The sequence below is a fragment of the Melitaea cinxia genome, chromosome 7 (assembly GCF_905220565.1).
Source record: "Melitaea cinxia chromosome 7, ilMelCinx1.1, whole genome shotgun sequence".
NCBI classification, from domain to species: Eukaryota; Metazoa; Arthropoda; class Insecta; order Lepidoptera; family Nymphalidae; genus Melitaea; species Melitaea cinxia.
This window is the reverse complement of record NC_059400.1, coordinates 498,062-513,620: the sequence shown is the minus strand read 5'-3', so window position 1 is coordinate 513,620 and position 15,559 is coordinate 498,062. Positions and strand designations below refer to the sequence as shown.

Here is a 15,559-nt window from a genome sequence, read left to right as displayed (position 1 = left end):
TTTTTTGTTTTCTTATGTAGCAACATATTCTTATACTAAATTTTTCTCATTTAGAGATCAATGTGAATTTACGAAGTATTGTAAATTGTAATTCCAAAACTTTCTTTTACCATTCCAAATAATAAAAACAGTGATTTACCGCTGGAAATTATAACCAATTTGTCTAATTAAATTTATGTCATATGAGGTTACACCTGTTTCCATATAAGTCTTGCAGTCCGCAACTTTCCCGTTACCTGCATTGAATCAATATTTTGTTTTGCCACGTTTAAGCGGCATTTATTTTCGTGTAGTTACGTTTAATAATGGAATAAACCTCCAGATTTATTTATTAACTATACGGTAAGTTTGTTGTGATAACTATGAGTCATAATTATTCAAATGATCTCAGACTTGCCCATCAAGTGAAATAGGTGTCAACCGTGTTGGGTGAAAAATCAATATAGGGTCCTTAAACTATCGAGTTAAAGCAACAAGTAGTATTTTAGCTTATTTTTTAAGTTAATTTGATATTGAGAATTGAAAGTTCTGCACGAAAAAAAATTTGCTGTTTTTTTCCTAACTTATCCAGCTCTTCTTGTTAGTTGTAACAATTCTATAAAGATAGAAATTACTACAGCATAACTACAGAAAGACAAAAATTACAGCAATTCCTGAGCATTTATTATAATTATTCTAACCCTTTGGTATTGTATACAGCAGAATTACCTTCTTAAGAATAATATTTAAGTACAGTGTTTAAACTTATTGGAAACCGTTCTTTGGAACTATTTGCAATTATATATTCAAAGAGATTGTACTGAAATACAAATATAAATCTAAAGAAACAATGAAGTTAACAAATTTAAGAACTCTTTCTTTTTTATTTAAATTAGTTTGTAGGAAATGTATTTTATTAAATTTTTTGTACATAAATAAAGTATAAATTATTTAATAAATGAAATATATTAAATAAGTTTATTGTATATTGTTTAGTTTGTTAACAAATTAGTTTTTGTGAGTCTTAACGCTGGCGGTTTTACTTCACACTTGTTTTCAGTGTTTGGTAGTTCATATCATACAAGATATACTTTTTTCCGCAGAATTCAGGATGTCCAGCATGTCGGATCGTAAGGCAGAGTTGGAGCGCAAGAAAGCAAAGCTCCAAGCTCTTCGTGAAGAAAAGGACCGTCGACGCCGAGAAAAAGAACAAAAAGATGCAGAAGAGGCATTGGTAACAATTTTTTTTAGTTTTTAACCGACTTCAAAAATGGAGGAGGTTACTCAATTCCACCGTATATATATATATATATATATATATATATATATATATATATATATATATATATATATATATATTTATGTATATTCGGGGATAACTTTCTCATTTATGAACCGATTTTAATAATTCTTTTTTTGTTGGAATGTAGATATCCCAGGTGTGGTACCATGATAAGGAAACCAGGATCTGATGATGGGATCCTAGAGAAATCGAGAGGAAACCCTTGAAAATCTCCATAACTTTTTACTGGGTGTACTGATTTTGATGATTTTTAATTTAATTGAAAATCGATGTTTATCATGTGGTCACATTTAAATTTCATCGAGATCTGATTACAACTTTTGGACTAATCTTTGATAATGCGTATTTACTGCAATATATATTTTTTTTTGTATACCTACGTTGTATTACTTGCCGATGTAACTGATGTCGGTTACTTTCGTTTGCCATTGCCAATTCTGTTTGAATTATTTTATTTATTATGCTTGTTTCGTGAGATGCGAGTTAAATAAATTAATATTGTGTTGCATTTTATTCTAAAAAAGAACAACTATAACAATATTTTGAATTTTTTTTTTTTATAATTTAAATAAAAAACTTTTTGATTCTATTGATTAAGCAGAAGTATTTTTGCTTGCTGATTGTTAATATTATTATATTAATTAAAATATTTTCATTTTACCTAGCATTTTTTAGTACAGGAATGAATAGTCATTACTAAAACTGTCTTTTGCTTAACAGCAACGTGCATCTACTGCTTCGAGCCTGGACAGTCGTAGGGACCTTGATGAGATGTTATCATCGCTAGGAGTGGCGCCAGTCAAAGATGTTTTGTCATCTTTATCCTCAATGACATCACTCACCCCACCACAGACAGCATCGCCGGATGCAAGTCTCCCACATACGGATAAATCCAGCTTACCTCCACATGGGTACATATTTTTTTTTTAGTATCTCTTAGGGTTTGCAACTTTTTATTTATTATAAGTTGCTGTATTCCTGAACTCCTTTTCTACTGGCTCCTTTTTACAATTAGCTTTAACATGAGCCAAGTTGCAGTAAACCAGAGTTACAGATTTACCAAAAACTGTTTAAAATTTTCTCAGTGTTTACATTTTAAAATATTTTTTTTTATTTTTGACGATGAAAATATTTCAGAGGTCCTAAGAAACCGCCCCAGTTGCAAGTCGTCTCTGTACAGTCAACAGACATACCTCCCAAAGAAAATGTCACATATGCAAAGCAAACTCAGACTACAGCATCAGGAGTCACCGAGTTGCGTGATGGTAAGCTATCGTGTTTATATTTCTTGATTTGTTTTGGTTTTTGTTATTAACAATGTTTTTTTATGTTTTTTTTTTTCTTTAAATAAAAAATATTTGTTTGATTTTGCAAATTAAAATTAATAATTATTCTTAAGTTGGAAACAATTTTGAATTTTATTATTGATAAATAATGAGTCACAAGTCCTTTTTTTTGTGCAGTTCATTTTTTATACAATACTCTTAAATCTATCGATAACTTTCACACAATACTAATTAAATTCTCAAATATGTCTCTTATACTTTGCCTCTCTCTAGTTATTTGAGAGTTTAGTTACAATGATAAATAATATATTAATGATTTAACTGTGATGTCTGGGTGATGGTTTTAACAAGGTCATTTGCAAATATTGAACTGTGACTACCATGAGAACAAAAATACCTACCTAGTACAGAGAACACTTATAAAGCGTTTTTATTTATATTTAGCTCCATGGCATTATGTACATTGCCTCGCTTAGTTTTAGTTGTCATTTGTAGCAAGTTCTGTCATGTATATTTGCAAATGAGACTATTTCTATGATAACCAACGACATCCGTAGTTACGAAACAGTATTTACTTTTCCCACGTCGTTTTTTGTTGTCGCCTTGACGGTAGTCTGAATTTATTTTATTTTATAGTTGAATTCGCTTTATTTTGTTTAACTTAGCTCCGGATATAAAATTGTAGATTTCTACATTATTAGAATAGACTATGATATTGATCGATATTGATTTGTTAGTTCCATGGTTAGTCATAAATTCGGACTACGAATTTTCACGCAATTTCATTTATTTTTTTCATTAGCTTAATGTGTTGTCCAAAAGTGCCGGCTGCTTAATTTATTTTCAACTAAATTTGACAATATTTGAAAAAGTTTCTAATAGTTTTATAAAAAATAATAATAACGATTCAAAATTTAGTAATATTGACGTTTACAACGGAAAGGACGAGCCTGAAAGGCGAGAAATAAAAACTTACAAGTAGGTAAGTTTGAACTTTTTATTATTAATCTTTCGACACCGTCCTTTACAGTAAAAATTTAAAATCCGGTAGATAAGCATTTAGCCCTTTTGTTCACGCAACTTTCTTTTTTAATAAATAATTCAAAAAAGTTATATCAATATATGAAAGTAAAAGTAAATACTGTATGAGTTAGGTGCGATGTTTGTTTGTGCTACCATAAAAAAGGCTCTTCCAATGCATCGCCGCTTGCAGGATACATGGAGGACTGGTGGCGGCCACGGAAAGGTAATACAAGTTTATTGACATAAAGGGCTTGATAACGTTATAATATATTCTCTTCTATTTTTATATACCATTGATTCCTATAATATTCATAATACTATTCGTTAGCGAACGAAATTGAATAAAACCGTTAAATAAACCGAAAAATAACCGTTTTTTGGATACAGGAAGCAGGATTTAACTTTTTTTATATGTAACGTAATGTAATGTATGTATTTCATATGTATTTTTTTTTAAAATGCAACACAAATACTGTGTTGCCATAGCTGCCAAATACAAAATTATTTTATAAAAGAATTGCCATATATGAAATTAAATTATACGTTATTTATATTAACAGCAACGTAAAATATATTTTGCGTTGGTTATACTTGATGATGATTTGTACAAACAAACAACAACAAACGATAGACTAAATATATTTGAAAAACGTTATGATTGGGTTGTTTGGAATAAATGCCTAAATAGCCATAAGTCCGTCCAATGTAATTTTTTTTTATATTACAAATTAATGAACTCATACAAAGTATTATAACTATATCGTTTTCAAGCCCCGGCTCATTCACATATTAATAATTATTAAATTAATAATCAATGACCGTTTCCTGTTTTATTTTTAATCGTTATTTATTAATAAAAATTAATGATAACAAAAAAAACTTGATAAAACTAGAACGGTCTTTGATGACTGCACACAGTGTGTTTGTTACAATTCATTTGATTCACAAATAATGCATGTAAATGATAATACCGGGGAGTTTGTGTTAAAGGAGTTATCCATAAAATAAGCTAATTTTAAAAAATATATGAAAAATATAGCGTCCATAAAGTTGTCTTCCGTGGTCTAGACAACATTGTGCTTTGATGGTATTTGCTGGTTTACAAGCTGTACCCGTTTTTTTTTTGGGAATACTCATTTATACCTCCGTCTTCTCTTCCAAAAGAACAATAACCCCCTTATAAACTTGAATTGTGATTACTGTGATTATCCCATTCAGTATTTGTTGCACTGCCAAACCACAGACAAACAGACAAAAAGGCTAGTTTTTTAACTAGCCCATTGGAGCAGTTTGTAGTTGCTCTGCTTTCCGCTCCACGGGTTGCAGGTTCGATTCCCGCCTGAGTCTGGGTGTAATATTTGTATTTATATATGTGATTTCTATGTATCTATCTATAAAACAAAATTGGTTAATATAATATTTATATTAGGGGGGAATAGTACCTTTTTTAAAGATACACAGTATTTTATATTCTCGGTGACGTAAATCTCTCGTAGGCTACTTTTCAGAAGTTTCACTTCTGCCGTGTGTAAATTGCACACTCATTTATTATTTAATTTACATTAACTGAAGGAGTAAATGTAATAAGAATTTTTGGCAAACCGTAGAATGAAAGATGTAAAAAAGTAGATAAAATATTTTATGGATAATGCCTAAAGATTAAAAAAATGTGTGCATGTCATTTTTTGTATTGAATAAACAAACGCATGCTTTTATAACAATATTAATTGAACAAGCACTTTTTATATAATTTTAATGTTCAAAGTATCACTGAGTTTCTTTAATATAAATAAGAAAAACGTTGAAATTAAAGAATATATTGAAAATTTATTCACTTACAAAATTATACCAACTATCAATTTGTTTTTTTTTTTTTTTTTTTATAAACATTATTGCCAGTTTTAAAGCTCAAAACTTATTTTAGTTAAAGAATAAGTGAATAGAGTTTCAAATGAAAAATAATGCTCAGTATAATATTTTATTTATGAAACGATGTGTATATGTAAACTGACGGATTATTTTCATTTTTTGTCCTTATATAGCGCACGCAACTGACTACTACGGTAAGTCATTATTCCCCCTGATCGCTTCCTATCGTTCTCCTAACATTACCTCTCTCTGTTATGTCGGTTATATAACATGGTGTCGGTTTTACTTTCGGTAGGAAAACTATTGTTCTGTATATATAGAGTATCCTGTTTCACGCTTCTAGTTTTTTTTATTCACTAACATTTCATAACTTTGAGCCAGATTACTCGATTTATAGAACTGTCAAGACTATCTAGGAATCTGGTACACTCTACGTATAGAAGTCAAGCAACGCTCGGGACTAATGCATCGCCGTATGATGTGGTACATTCCATTACCAATTAATATATTTAAAAAAAAAATATAAAAATAATGTGGCCTTCCAGAGTTCTCCACGTGGTCGTGTACCACTAACGAGGCCGCAAATATTTATTATCTCGGAAATATAATGTTCTATAAATATAATATGTGTGTATCGATTATGGTGGTGGTATGGGGATCGCCATATCATCTCACGCCCATTTAACCTTTCGACTCCACTAACAAACACTGCACAGGTTTCAACACGACTCATTTACTTTAACTATAGGACTGGACCTTGTATATAATTGGATTGGGACCGAGTCCTACAAACTCAAAATAATTTTTCACAAAAAAAATTTTTTTTTTAAATTACTAATATCCTAAAGTTATATAAAAAAATAAATAAAATGGTCGTTAAATATCACTATAAATGTTTTGAACTGAAAATTCCACGTTAAGATGTTTCGGGCTTCAGCAAGCGTTTGTAGCGCCATGTCCGCAGAAATTTAAAATATGTCATAAACGTTCTCACGACAGTCTTACAGTTAAATCGAGTGCAGTCGCGTTACTCATTATGTATATTATCAGACACGTTTCGCTAATATGTGTATAAAGTTTTATTTATATTTTTTTTATAATGGTCGAAAGATACTGACATTGTTTTTTTTTGTTTCCTCCCCTTTTCAAGACGAGTACAATCTAAACCCGGGTTTAGAGTGGGAGGACGAGTTCACAGGTAGGTTTCAAATCTGGATCATAAGAACCATTGACTAAACTTGCCCTTCGTAGACGCCTGTGCCACTGTCACTAAGCATGTTTGTTCCTTATTTATATGATTCATATATGTAACGCTATCTATTCGTTTAGTACGCTAACAATACATTTAACATAGCACACTTTTAACGATCGTCTCGTAATGTTAACTCATACAGATGGTATCAATACTATTTATTATATATATTAAACTTACAAAAAAAAAGTCGACTTAATGGTTTTTTTTTTAATTTAATATATAGAGTGAAAATATAATTCGTTGTAACTTCTTCCGTGCCACGCGATTTTCAGACAGTTTGACATTTTTGACAATTAAATTGTGACATCTGTCAAATTAATCAGAATGATTTTATCGTGACTGTTTAAGATGGGATGGGATATTGGGGTTTCAAGAATAACAACAACAACGATATTGGGGTAGTCTGGATATTGTATTATCTGTTTATCTTCTCGAATGTCATATTTCTTTTTAGGTCAAGTAATTGCAACGTATCAAATACTTCGTTTGAATTTTTAAAGTTATACTCCTCTTGGCGTGTTATGGAAAAATTATGAGAGTAATTTTGTATTTTGCGCGCGCACACCGTCGCAAAAAACCGACACCCTGAAGTTAGCTAGTCAACGAAAAAATTAGCAACGTGAAGTTAGCTTGGCAATGAAGTATAACTTCTTACATGCGTACCACAAGTATTAAGTACACACAATTTTTTTTTATTATTATTATTATTTTTCATATCATAAAGCATATTCTACCACAAATTAAAGCTATTAATTTACTCCGTATTCAACAACTTAATAGTGTTGGAAAACAAAAAAAAAAGTTTTTTTTTTGTTTTTTGGAATTTTATTTAAATAGACGTTCTAAAAACTATCTGTATGGGTTAACAAATGGTAAAAACTTGACATAATCTGTAGTTTTTATTATTATAATTATTATATTCAAATAACGTTTATCTGTAAGATACGCTAAATATAAATGTCGGCCTTGTGTCTATGATATTAATATGCATGTGACAGAAATTTTGTTTACGCATGACCACGCGTCATCATATCATTATAGTTTTTTTTTTCCGTCGTATATATTTTATGAAGATATCTCTCTAGTGGAGAGCTCGGGAAGTTTGAATATTTTGCATTACATGATTTTTTTTATTTAGAGCTTTCTGTCACTCACATTATCGCTTATTGTGATTGTGTGTGTATGAATTGTTTATTTATTTTATTCAATCCGTCAAAACTCGTGAACCTTTTTAATATAGAGTATATAAAACTAATTACAAAATTACTTAAAATTCGAAGTCAAAAATAGGCACAGACTAATAATTGCTAAGACAACGCTCAAAAGAAGTTTTCTCTTTGACATATTTTAACGCAATATTTATAGTTTTAATTATCAAGAAATTTTCTTTGACATGAAGAAATTTATGTTTTTTTTTTACAATTTAATTAAGCTTGTAATAGTCTTTGATGACAAATAGAAATATAATTAGACAGATATATAATTATTTAATTTTTAATTATAATTAAAAACTCCTTAATATCCAATTAGTCTTGCCATTTCATCTATGTGAAACTTTGATAATAAAAACATTAAATTATTTGCAATTTCCTAAATACGAGATTTATACAATTGCAAAAAAAAGTTCTTTCTTTTTTTAAAATTGATACTACGCTTTATAAATTAATATTATCGCGATTAGGGAACTCCAGCAAAGTATTATAATTGGTATATTTGCGATGTGAGTCTCACCATTGCTTTAATAGAAACTTAAAAGCATGTAAGATTTAAATAAATATTTCTTAACGTTATCAAACTGTCGAATATTGCTGTTATCCAGACATAATTTGAATCACGTTATTTATTCTTACATGGTTTTATCTTTCATTCACTAAGCGTAGTTCATCTTAACATTATTTCGCTAGTAGACTCAAGAGGTAGTTGCAATTTACACGTACTTCCTTTCATACACGAATCACCAAGTGTTTCATGAAGTCGTTTCTCACATTCATAAACTCAACACTTTTAACTAAAACTTTTCTTTTTAATAAATAACATAAACCCATCCACTGTCGATAAATTGATAATGACTTCATGGAATTAAAAAAAAAAAATGGTTACGACTGACTTTAATCACTCGTTAAACGATATAAATATTAAACTATCCTCGATTCAGTCAACACAGTCGCGTATTCGATTACAATCAAAGTAGCTTTCGAAAAGTATCTTGAGCATTATCAGTAGTATAGATAAAAAACGAGGGTAGTTAGCAAAGCGTAGCAAAGTCAGTCGTCGCCGGCCGCCGGCCGTCGGCCGCAAAGGGCCATTCTTATTCACCGTCCAGTGCTTACATTCGACGGGGACGGCGCGCGGCAAGGCGACGACGAGGAGGCCGCGTTCCACGGGAAGCTGCCGCCCGGCATCCTGCCGCACGGCCTGCCCACCGTCAAGGAGGTGCAGCCCGCCGTCACCGCCGCGCCCGAGAAGAAGGAGGAGGAGGAGAAGAAGGGTGGGTGCCACTGCTGCCACACCGCGGCGCTGCCTCGCTTCTGAAGTTCAACTTCTTTACGCACGCTCGACTTGCGGAGCAAGCTGGTGAATGCGTGATAAGAGCGTTGCGAAAAGTATGATCGGGCGAGGGAGGAACTAAAGAAGTTGTACTTCAGTCGTGTGATCTATATACTCTTTCGTTTTTTTTTTTTTTTTTTTTTTGTATAGATACCCTCAAGCTAAGGATTATCCGGTTTATTTTAAGTTATTTTTGCCTTGGAAAGTTTATTCATCACGAGGCATACACTATGAAAACGTAAATGTCCACCGAGCTGAAGAGTATCGAGTATATATGTATTTTAAAAATGATGATTAAAAAAGTCATACTGCAGTAGTAGCTATATCATGTAGCCATATGTATGTACACTGTTTGTACTGTGTAAGTAGTGTATGCGTTCATTGCAACGCACTTTTTTTTTTACTGCTGCGTATTTTATCTTACAATCGTATTCAGCCTGTAACATCCCATTGTTGGGCATAGGCATCTTTTTCCACGTAAAAGAAGGATTGTAGCTTAATCCACTACACTACTCCACTGCAGATTTGACGGATATTACGTTCCCTACTCCTACTAACGATCGCTATCAGGTATTTATGATAACGACCGGGACCGCCGACTTAACGTGCTCTCCGAGACACGGTAGCGAGACCCACAAGGATTAACTTCCTAACCGGAAAGAAATATTTTAAAAAATAAAAATATCCATCCCGAGCGGGAATCGAACCCGCGAATCGTCGGTGTTTTAGGCGACTACTCGCGCGACTACACCAGAGCGGTTGTTCTATTCTACAATACAAGACAACTGTACAATATGAGAAATGCAAACAATGATCGTAAGTAACGCCCCGCCAGTCCGCGAGCTCAGCAACGACGAGAAGCAGACGATCATGCTGTCGGCCGAGTTCCAGAAGTTCATCAGCCGCGCCGGCCGCGTCATCGAGCGCGCGCTGGCCGAGTCCGTCGACATCTACACCGACTACACGGGCGGCGCCGGCGACGAGGACGAGAAGTGGGTGCCGTCTTCCTTCAACTACCCTCGCTTTTAAATTAGTTTATTCGAATGGCTTTTAAAAGTACTTTTGAATCGTTGTTTTAGAAATTGAATTTTTATTTGCCATTATCTTATTTAATTATATTTAAAAGTAACCAATTCTAGCTGTTACTTATAACTCTCCAGTGTTAACTACCCTCCACTAGTTAAACTTAAGAGAACTTCATATTAAATAAAAATTTGGTCTGTTTAAGTGTCATATATTACCATTAATAACCATGTCATAAGCTAGCTTCACACTATAAATAAAGACATTCTGTAACAGTATTTAGTATCAGCACTGCACCCGTGCGAAGCCGGGGCGGGTCGCTAGTAATAATATAAAATGAAAGATGTACAAAGTCGGTCTTCCCGCTGAAAGAGCGACCCGAACAAGCTTCGGGTGTAGAGCGCGGTACCGGCGTGCGGTATTGCGGTAGTGTGGCGTTGCGCGCAGGGACGACCGGTCGCTGGCGCGGCTGGCGCCGGTGCGCACGTTCGGCGACGAGCGCTGGTCGCGCGGGCGCTGCGCCACGTGCCTGGACTGGTCGGCCGCGCACCCCGAGCTGCTGCTGGCCTCCTACCACAACAGCGACGACGCGCCGCACGACCCCGACGGCGTGTGCCTCGTGTGGAACACCAAGTTCAAGAAGCAGACGCCCGAGGACATCTTCCACTGCCAGTCGCCCGTCATGAGCGCCACCTTCGCCAGGTGGGTGCCCGGGCGCTGCTGGGGACTGGGGCTTCTGGTGTTGCAGGCGTCTATGAGCTACGGTCATCGCTTAACATCAGCTGAACCGTTTGCTTGTGTACCTAGTTATATTTTTGAAAAAAAAAAATCTATAAATGTTTTCTGGATGCCCATTAAAAACCTCTAACATTATTGTCCAGAAAATAGGCAACGTTTTTTTTTTTTTCTACAGACTTACCGGCACCTACGGTACTAATAAGGATGACAAACAGTCCAATCTTTCGATTAAAACCATATAAAGATACGCCTTAATAAATAATTTGATTGTATTTGAAACAACATTGAAAATCTATCGTAACGTGGCAGGTTTCACCCGAACTTGATCCTGGGTGGCACGTACTCGGGCCAAATTGTGCTTTGGGACAACCGCGTGCAAAAACGGACGCCCATACAGCGCACGCCGCTGTCCTCGCTGGCACACACTGTGAGTCTGACACTCTTTTACTATCTTCCATTGTTATTGAGAATTTGTACCTTAAAGGCGCCAAAGTAACTAACTTAATAAGTGGAAGCAGTACTACATCTACACAAAATTTTAAAATCAATTTTCGACCTCGTGCCCTTCCCCTGTAAGACTGAACCAAAATAGATACACTGAAAACTATCTTAAAAAATAATTAAGTCCAAATGTCCAATGATCTTGTATAAACATATAATAGCCAATCAAACTTGTTTTTTATTAATTTACTGTGATTTTGATTATCAAAATGTTATAAGACTGTACTTAATACTTATAAAAATACATCATTTTATTATTTTTTACCCCCACACAGCATCCAGTCTACTGCCTGTCGGTAGTAGGTAGCCAGAACGCTCACAACCTGATCTCTGTATCGACGGACGGTCGTATGTGTTCGTGGTCGTTGGACATGTTGTCACAGCCACAGGAAACACTAGAACTTCAACATAGGCAAAGTAAAGCAGTTGCTGTCACTTGTATGGCATTCCCTTACGGCGATGTCAACAACTTCGTATTGGGCAGCGAGGATGGTAATATTTATACTGGTGAGTGAGACTACTCTATATTTATTATGAAATACTTAATCTTGTTCTACAAGTACTTAAATCTTTAGCACGAATACAAGTATTACACATATATCTTGTTTCCCTAGTACAGTTATCGACATTTTTTACCCCCTAGTACGAGTACCGACATCTTGCGCCCCTAGTAAAAGTACCGACATCTTGTGCCCCTAATACAAGTACCGACATCTTGTGCCCCTAGTAAAAGTACCGACATCTTGTGCCCCTAGTAAAAGTACCGACATCTTGTGCCCCTAGTACAAGTACCGACATCTTGTGCCCCAAGTACAAGTACCGACGGCTTGTGCTCCATATTACAAGTACTAACATCTTGTGCCCCCTAGGTCAAGTACTGACATCTTGTGCCCCCCTAGTTCAAGTGCCGACATGTTGTGCCTACTACAATTATCTACATGTTGTGCCCTCTGGTACAAGAGCCGACACGTTGCGCCGCTAGCCCAAGTGTCGACGTGTTGTGCCACTGTGCGTCAGTAACCGCAGCGCCGCGCCCGCAGGCTGCCGGCACGGGCAGCGCGCCGGCGTGTCGGAGAGCGTGGAGGCGCACGCGGGGCCCGTGACCGCCGTGTCGTGCCACGCCGCGCCCGGCGCGCTGGACCTCGCGCACCTCTACCTGTCCTCCTCCGTCGACTGGAGCGTCAAGCTCTGGAGCACCAAGGTGACCGCCTCCACAGCCACCGCCGCCACCGCGCCGGAGACCTGGACACACGACACTACTTGAGACCAATAATATTTTGTTATGATGTTCTTTACAGACCTTACAGTTGAGTTGCATGTTTTGTGAATTACTTTAAAATCTAAAATATGTACAATATTCCGCCTACAAAGTCGCGGGCACAGCTAGTATAACATAAATATTTGTTACAGGAGAACAAGGCGTTGTACTCGTTCGAAGACAGCGGTGACTACGTTGCCGATGTCCGCTGGTCTCCAATACATCCCGCGCTATTCGCTGCTGTGGATGCGGGAGGCCGTCTCGACCTCTGGAACTTAAACAGGGACACTGAGGTATGTGCTCATTGTTTTTTTTACATCTGACAAAATAAAAATGAAAAATTAAAGAAAGAAAGTAATAAGAATTACAAATAAACTATCCTCATATTGGCATCATGTCAATTATACCGAATGTTGAAAAATTGTCAACAAATAACAAGCTTATTATTTATTTATTTCAGGTACCGATAGCGACGGTGATGGCGGAGGGCGGAGCTGCCTTCAACCGAGTGTCGTGGAGCCCCAGTGGAACGCACGTCACAGCTGGAGACGACTGCGGCAAGATCTGGGTCTATGAGGTGGCCGAGGTGAGAGCTGAACAGTATAGGAAAATAAGAATATGTGTGATATCTCATTTATAGCTTTCCACCCCTCCACCTCCCCTTTCGAGCCTTATCTGTTTATTGTACGACCTCTTAGGAGGGCCATCTATAAATAAATAAATGAATATCTTATAACATAGACACATGGTCGTCTGTTCCTAAGGTAAGCAACTTAATGCTAGTGTTATAGGTAACAGCCGGCTGATATTGCTAAATACTTTTTTACATATTAGTTTTGGTAAATATACATGCTTGGAAATATTACATATATAAATACAAATATTACACCCAAGCTCTGGTGGCAATCGAACCCGCAACCAGCGGAGCAGAAAGTAGGGCCACTACAAACTGCGTTGCGTGCGTGAGCTAGTTAAAAAAAGTCTATAAATCATGTCATACGAATTGTAAGATTTTTACCCCCCCCCCCCCCCTCCCCGCCCTTCCTTGTCATAGCTTGTCACATTCATGAGATTTTACAAATTTACATTTCGCTAATTTATATTTTGAAATGTTATGTCACAAAACTTTTGACCACAAGGGGTGGGGCCCTTGTCAGACTGTGTCACTTTCTCGTCACTTCCCCTGACCGTGCGACGCAGTCTCACGCGCAGCCGTGTTGCAGAGCGTGGCGCAGCCGCGGCACGACGAGTGGAGCAAGTTCTTGGGCACGCTGGCGGAGCTGCGCCACAACCAGGCGGACGACGAGAGCGACCGCCTGGGCCTGGCCTCCGGCCCGCCCTCGCTGGCCTCGCTCACCAGCCTGGCCAGCAACCCGCTCAGGTGACTCGGCGGGCGAGAGCGCCTCGCAGTTCGCATTGACCACTTCGAACGATCACCCCAACTGTCTATCGAAAATGTACTATCTAATTTGTCTTCCTCCTTACAGATAACTGATGCATTGGGATATTCGCTGCGGATGGAAATTGTAAGTTTACAGGAAGGCTGGACTCGTGACATGACTGAAGGAAAATTGGTGGTGCATAAAGTACGAATAGTTATTATATATTACATTCGATGTATGGACGATATGTGAATTGTTTCCTGGGGTCAAGTTTATGAACTTTAATAGAAACTGGATACAGTGTTTCCGCTGCGGATTTTATCAGCAATTAAAAAAACAAGCAGGAAATATGTTATAAACAACAAATGTTAGCACAATATCAATACACTCAATGCTTATTATAAACAAAGCAAATATGTACTCAAATTAAAATGTTACATCTTCGTGTTTCCTAATTACTGTTATATGAATTTTAATGTAACATACAAAGAAAATAAAATAAGTAGTGACTGCATTACTATACAGATTATATTTTAATAATTTGCAGTAGCAATTCCTTTTTGATTCAACTTTCGAACAACTAGAACTATTCTGATCCATATTCTATATTTTTATCACTGGGTAGTTAAGCCTTATGCAAATATTCATATAATTATTTTGTCAATATCCAACAACTTATACACAATTTCAAACTATAAAGCCAATAACAAAGAAGTTCAGTTAGTATAGTTTTCAAAAGACATATTGAGGGTAGGTACAAATCAATACATATTGTATTATTGCTGAATATTGAAACATCCTGTACTTACGACTGCTTTGAGGAAAGATATTTTTGTTTAGTAGAAGGTCGGAACTTATATCAGTGTAAAATAATAAAACTTTAGAACCTTTTAGAATATATGCAATGTCTAGCTAGACTTTCAGCTATTTAATTACAAATTACAAAATGTGAGATAACGTAAATTAGAATGTTAATATGCAGAACTGGAAACAGTGAATATAATTTATATCTGAACCGATTTTTAGTGCTGCTTTTATCAAAGGAGTTGATATTATTAAAATGTAATTGTTAGATCATCATAAAGGTGTAATTATTGTTACTTTTGCATGGATAACTCTATCGTAATTATTAAATAAATTATATATTTATTAAAAGACTATTCTTTAAAAAGTTGAAATTAATTTTCTTAGGTATGCTTCGTAATAAAGATGAATAAATAACATTGCTTCAAATAATATTTTAATTTTATTTTACCCTACCATATTGAAACTTTTAGGGTTTTTAGAGTTACTATATACTTATAATTACCTTTTGTATATCTCTGGAGTTTAGAAATACAATCTTAGTCTTTACACAAGTATATACTATTCAATCTAAAATTACAATATATTAAA

General features: G+C 35.5%; 1 protein-coding gene across 1 annotated transcript; it reads left to right on the top strand.

Annotated features, from left to right (window-relative positions):
* Positions 1-30: 30 nt before the first annotated feature.
* On the top strand, positions 31-15,397 carry LOC123655156 (cytoplasmic dynein 1 intermediate chain). Its single transcript, XM_045590990.1, has 17 exons — positions 31-342; positions 1,083-1,213; positions 2,003-2,193; positions 2,420-2,547; positions 3,782-3,814; positions 5,634-5,654; positions 6,611-6,658; positions 9,039-9,203; positions 10,098-10,254; positions 10,733-10,987; positions 11,333-11,450; positions 11,800-12,031; positions 12,565-12,725; positions 12,935-13,075; positions 13,243-13,368; positions 14,006-14,163; positions 14,270-15,397. The coding sequence occupies exons 2-17, from the start codon at positions 1,091-1,093 to the stop codon at positions 14,271-14,273; spliced, it is 2,061 nt and encodes a 686-aa protein (XP_045446946.1). The 5' UTR covers positions 31-342; positions 1,083-1,090; the 3' UTR covers positions 14,274-15,397.
* Positions 15,398-15,559: the final 162 nt, after the last annotated feature.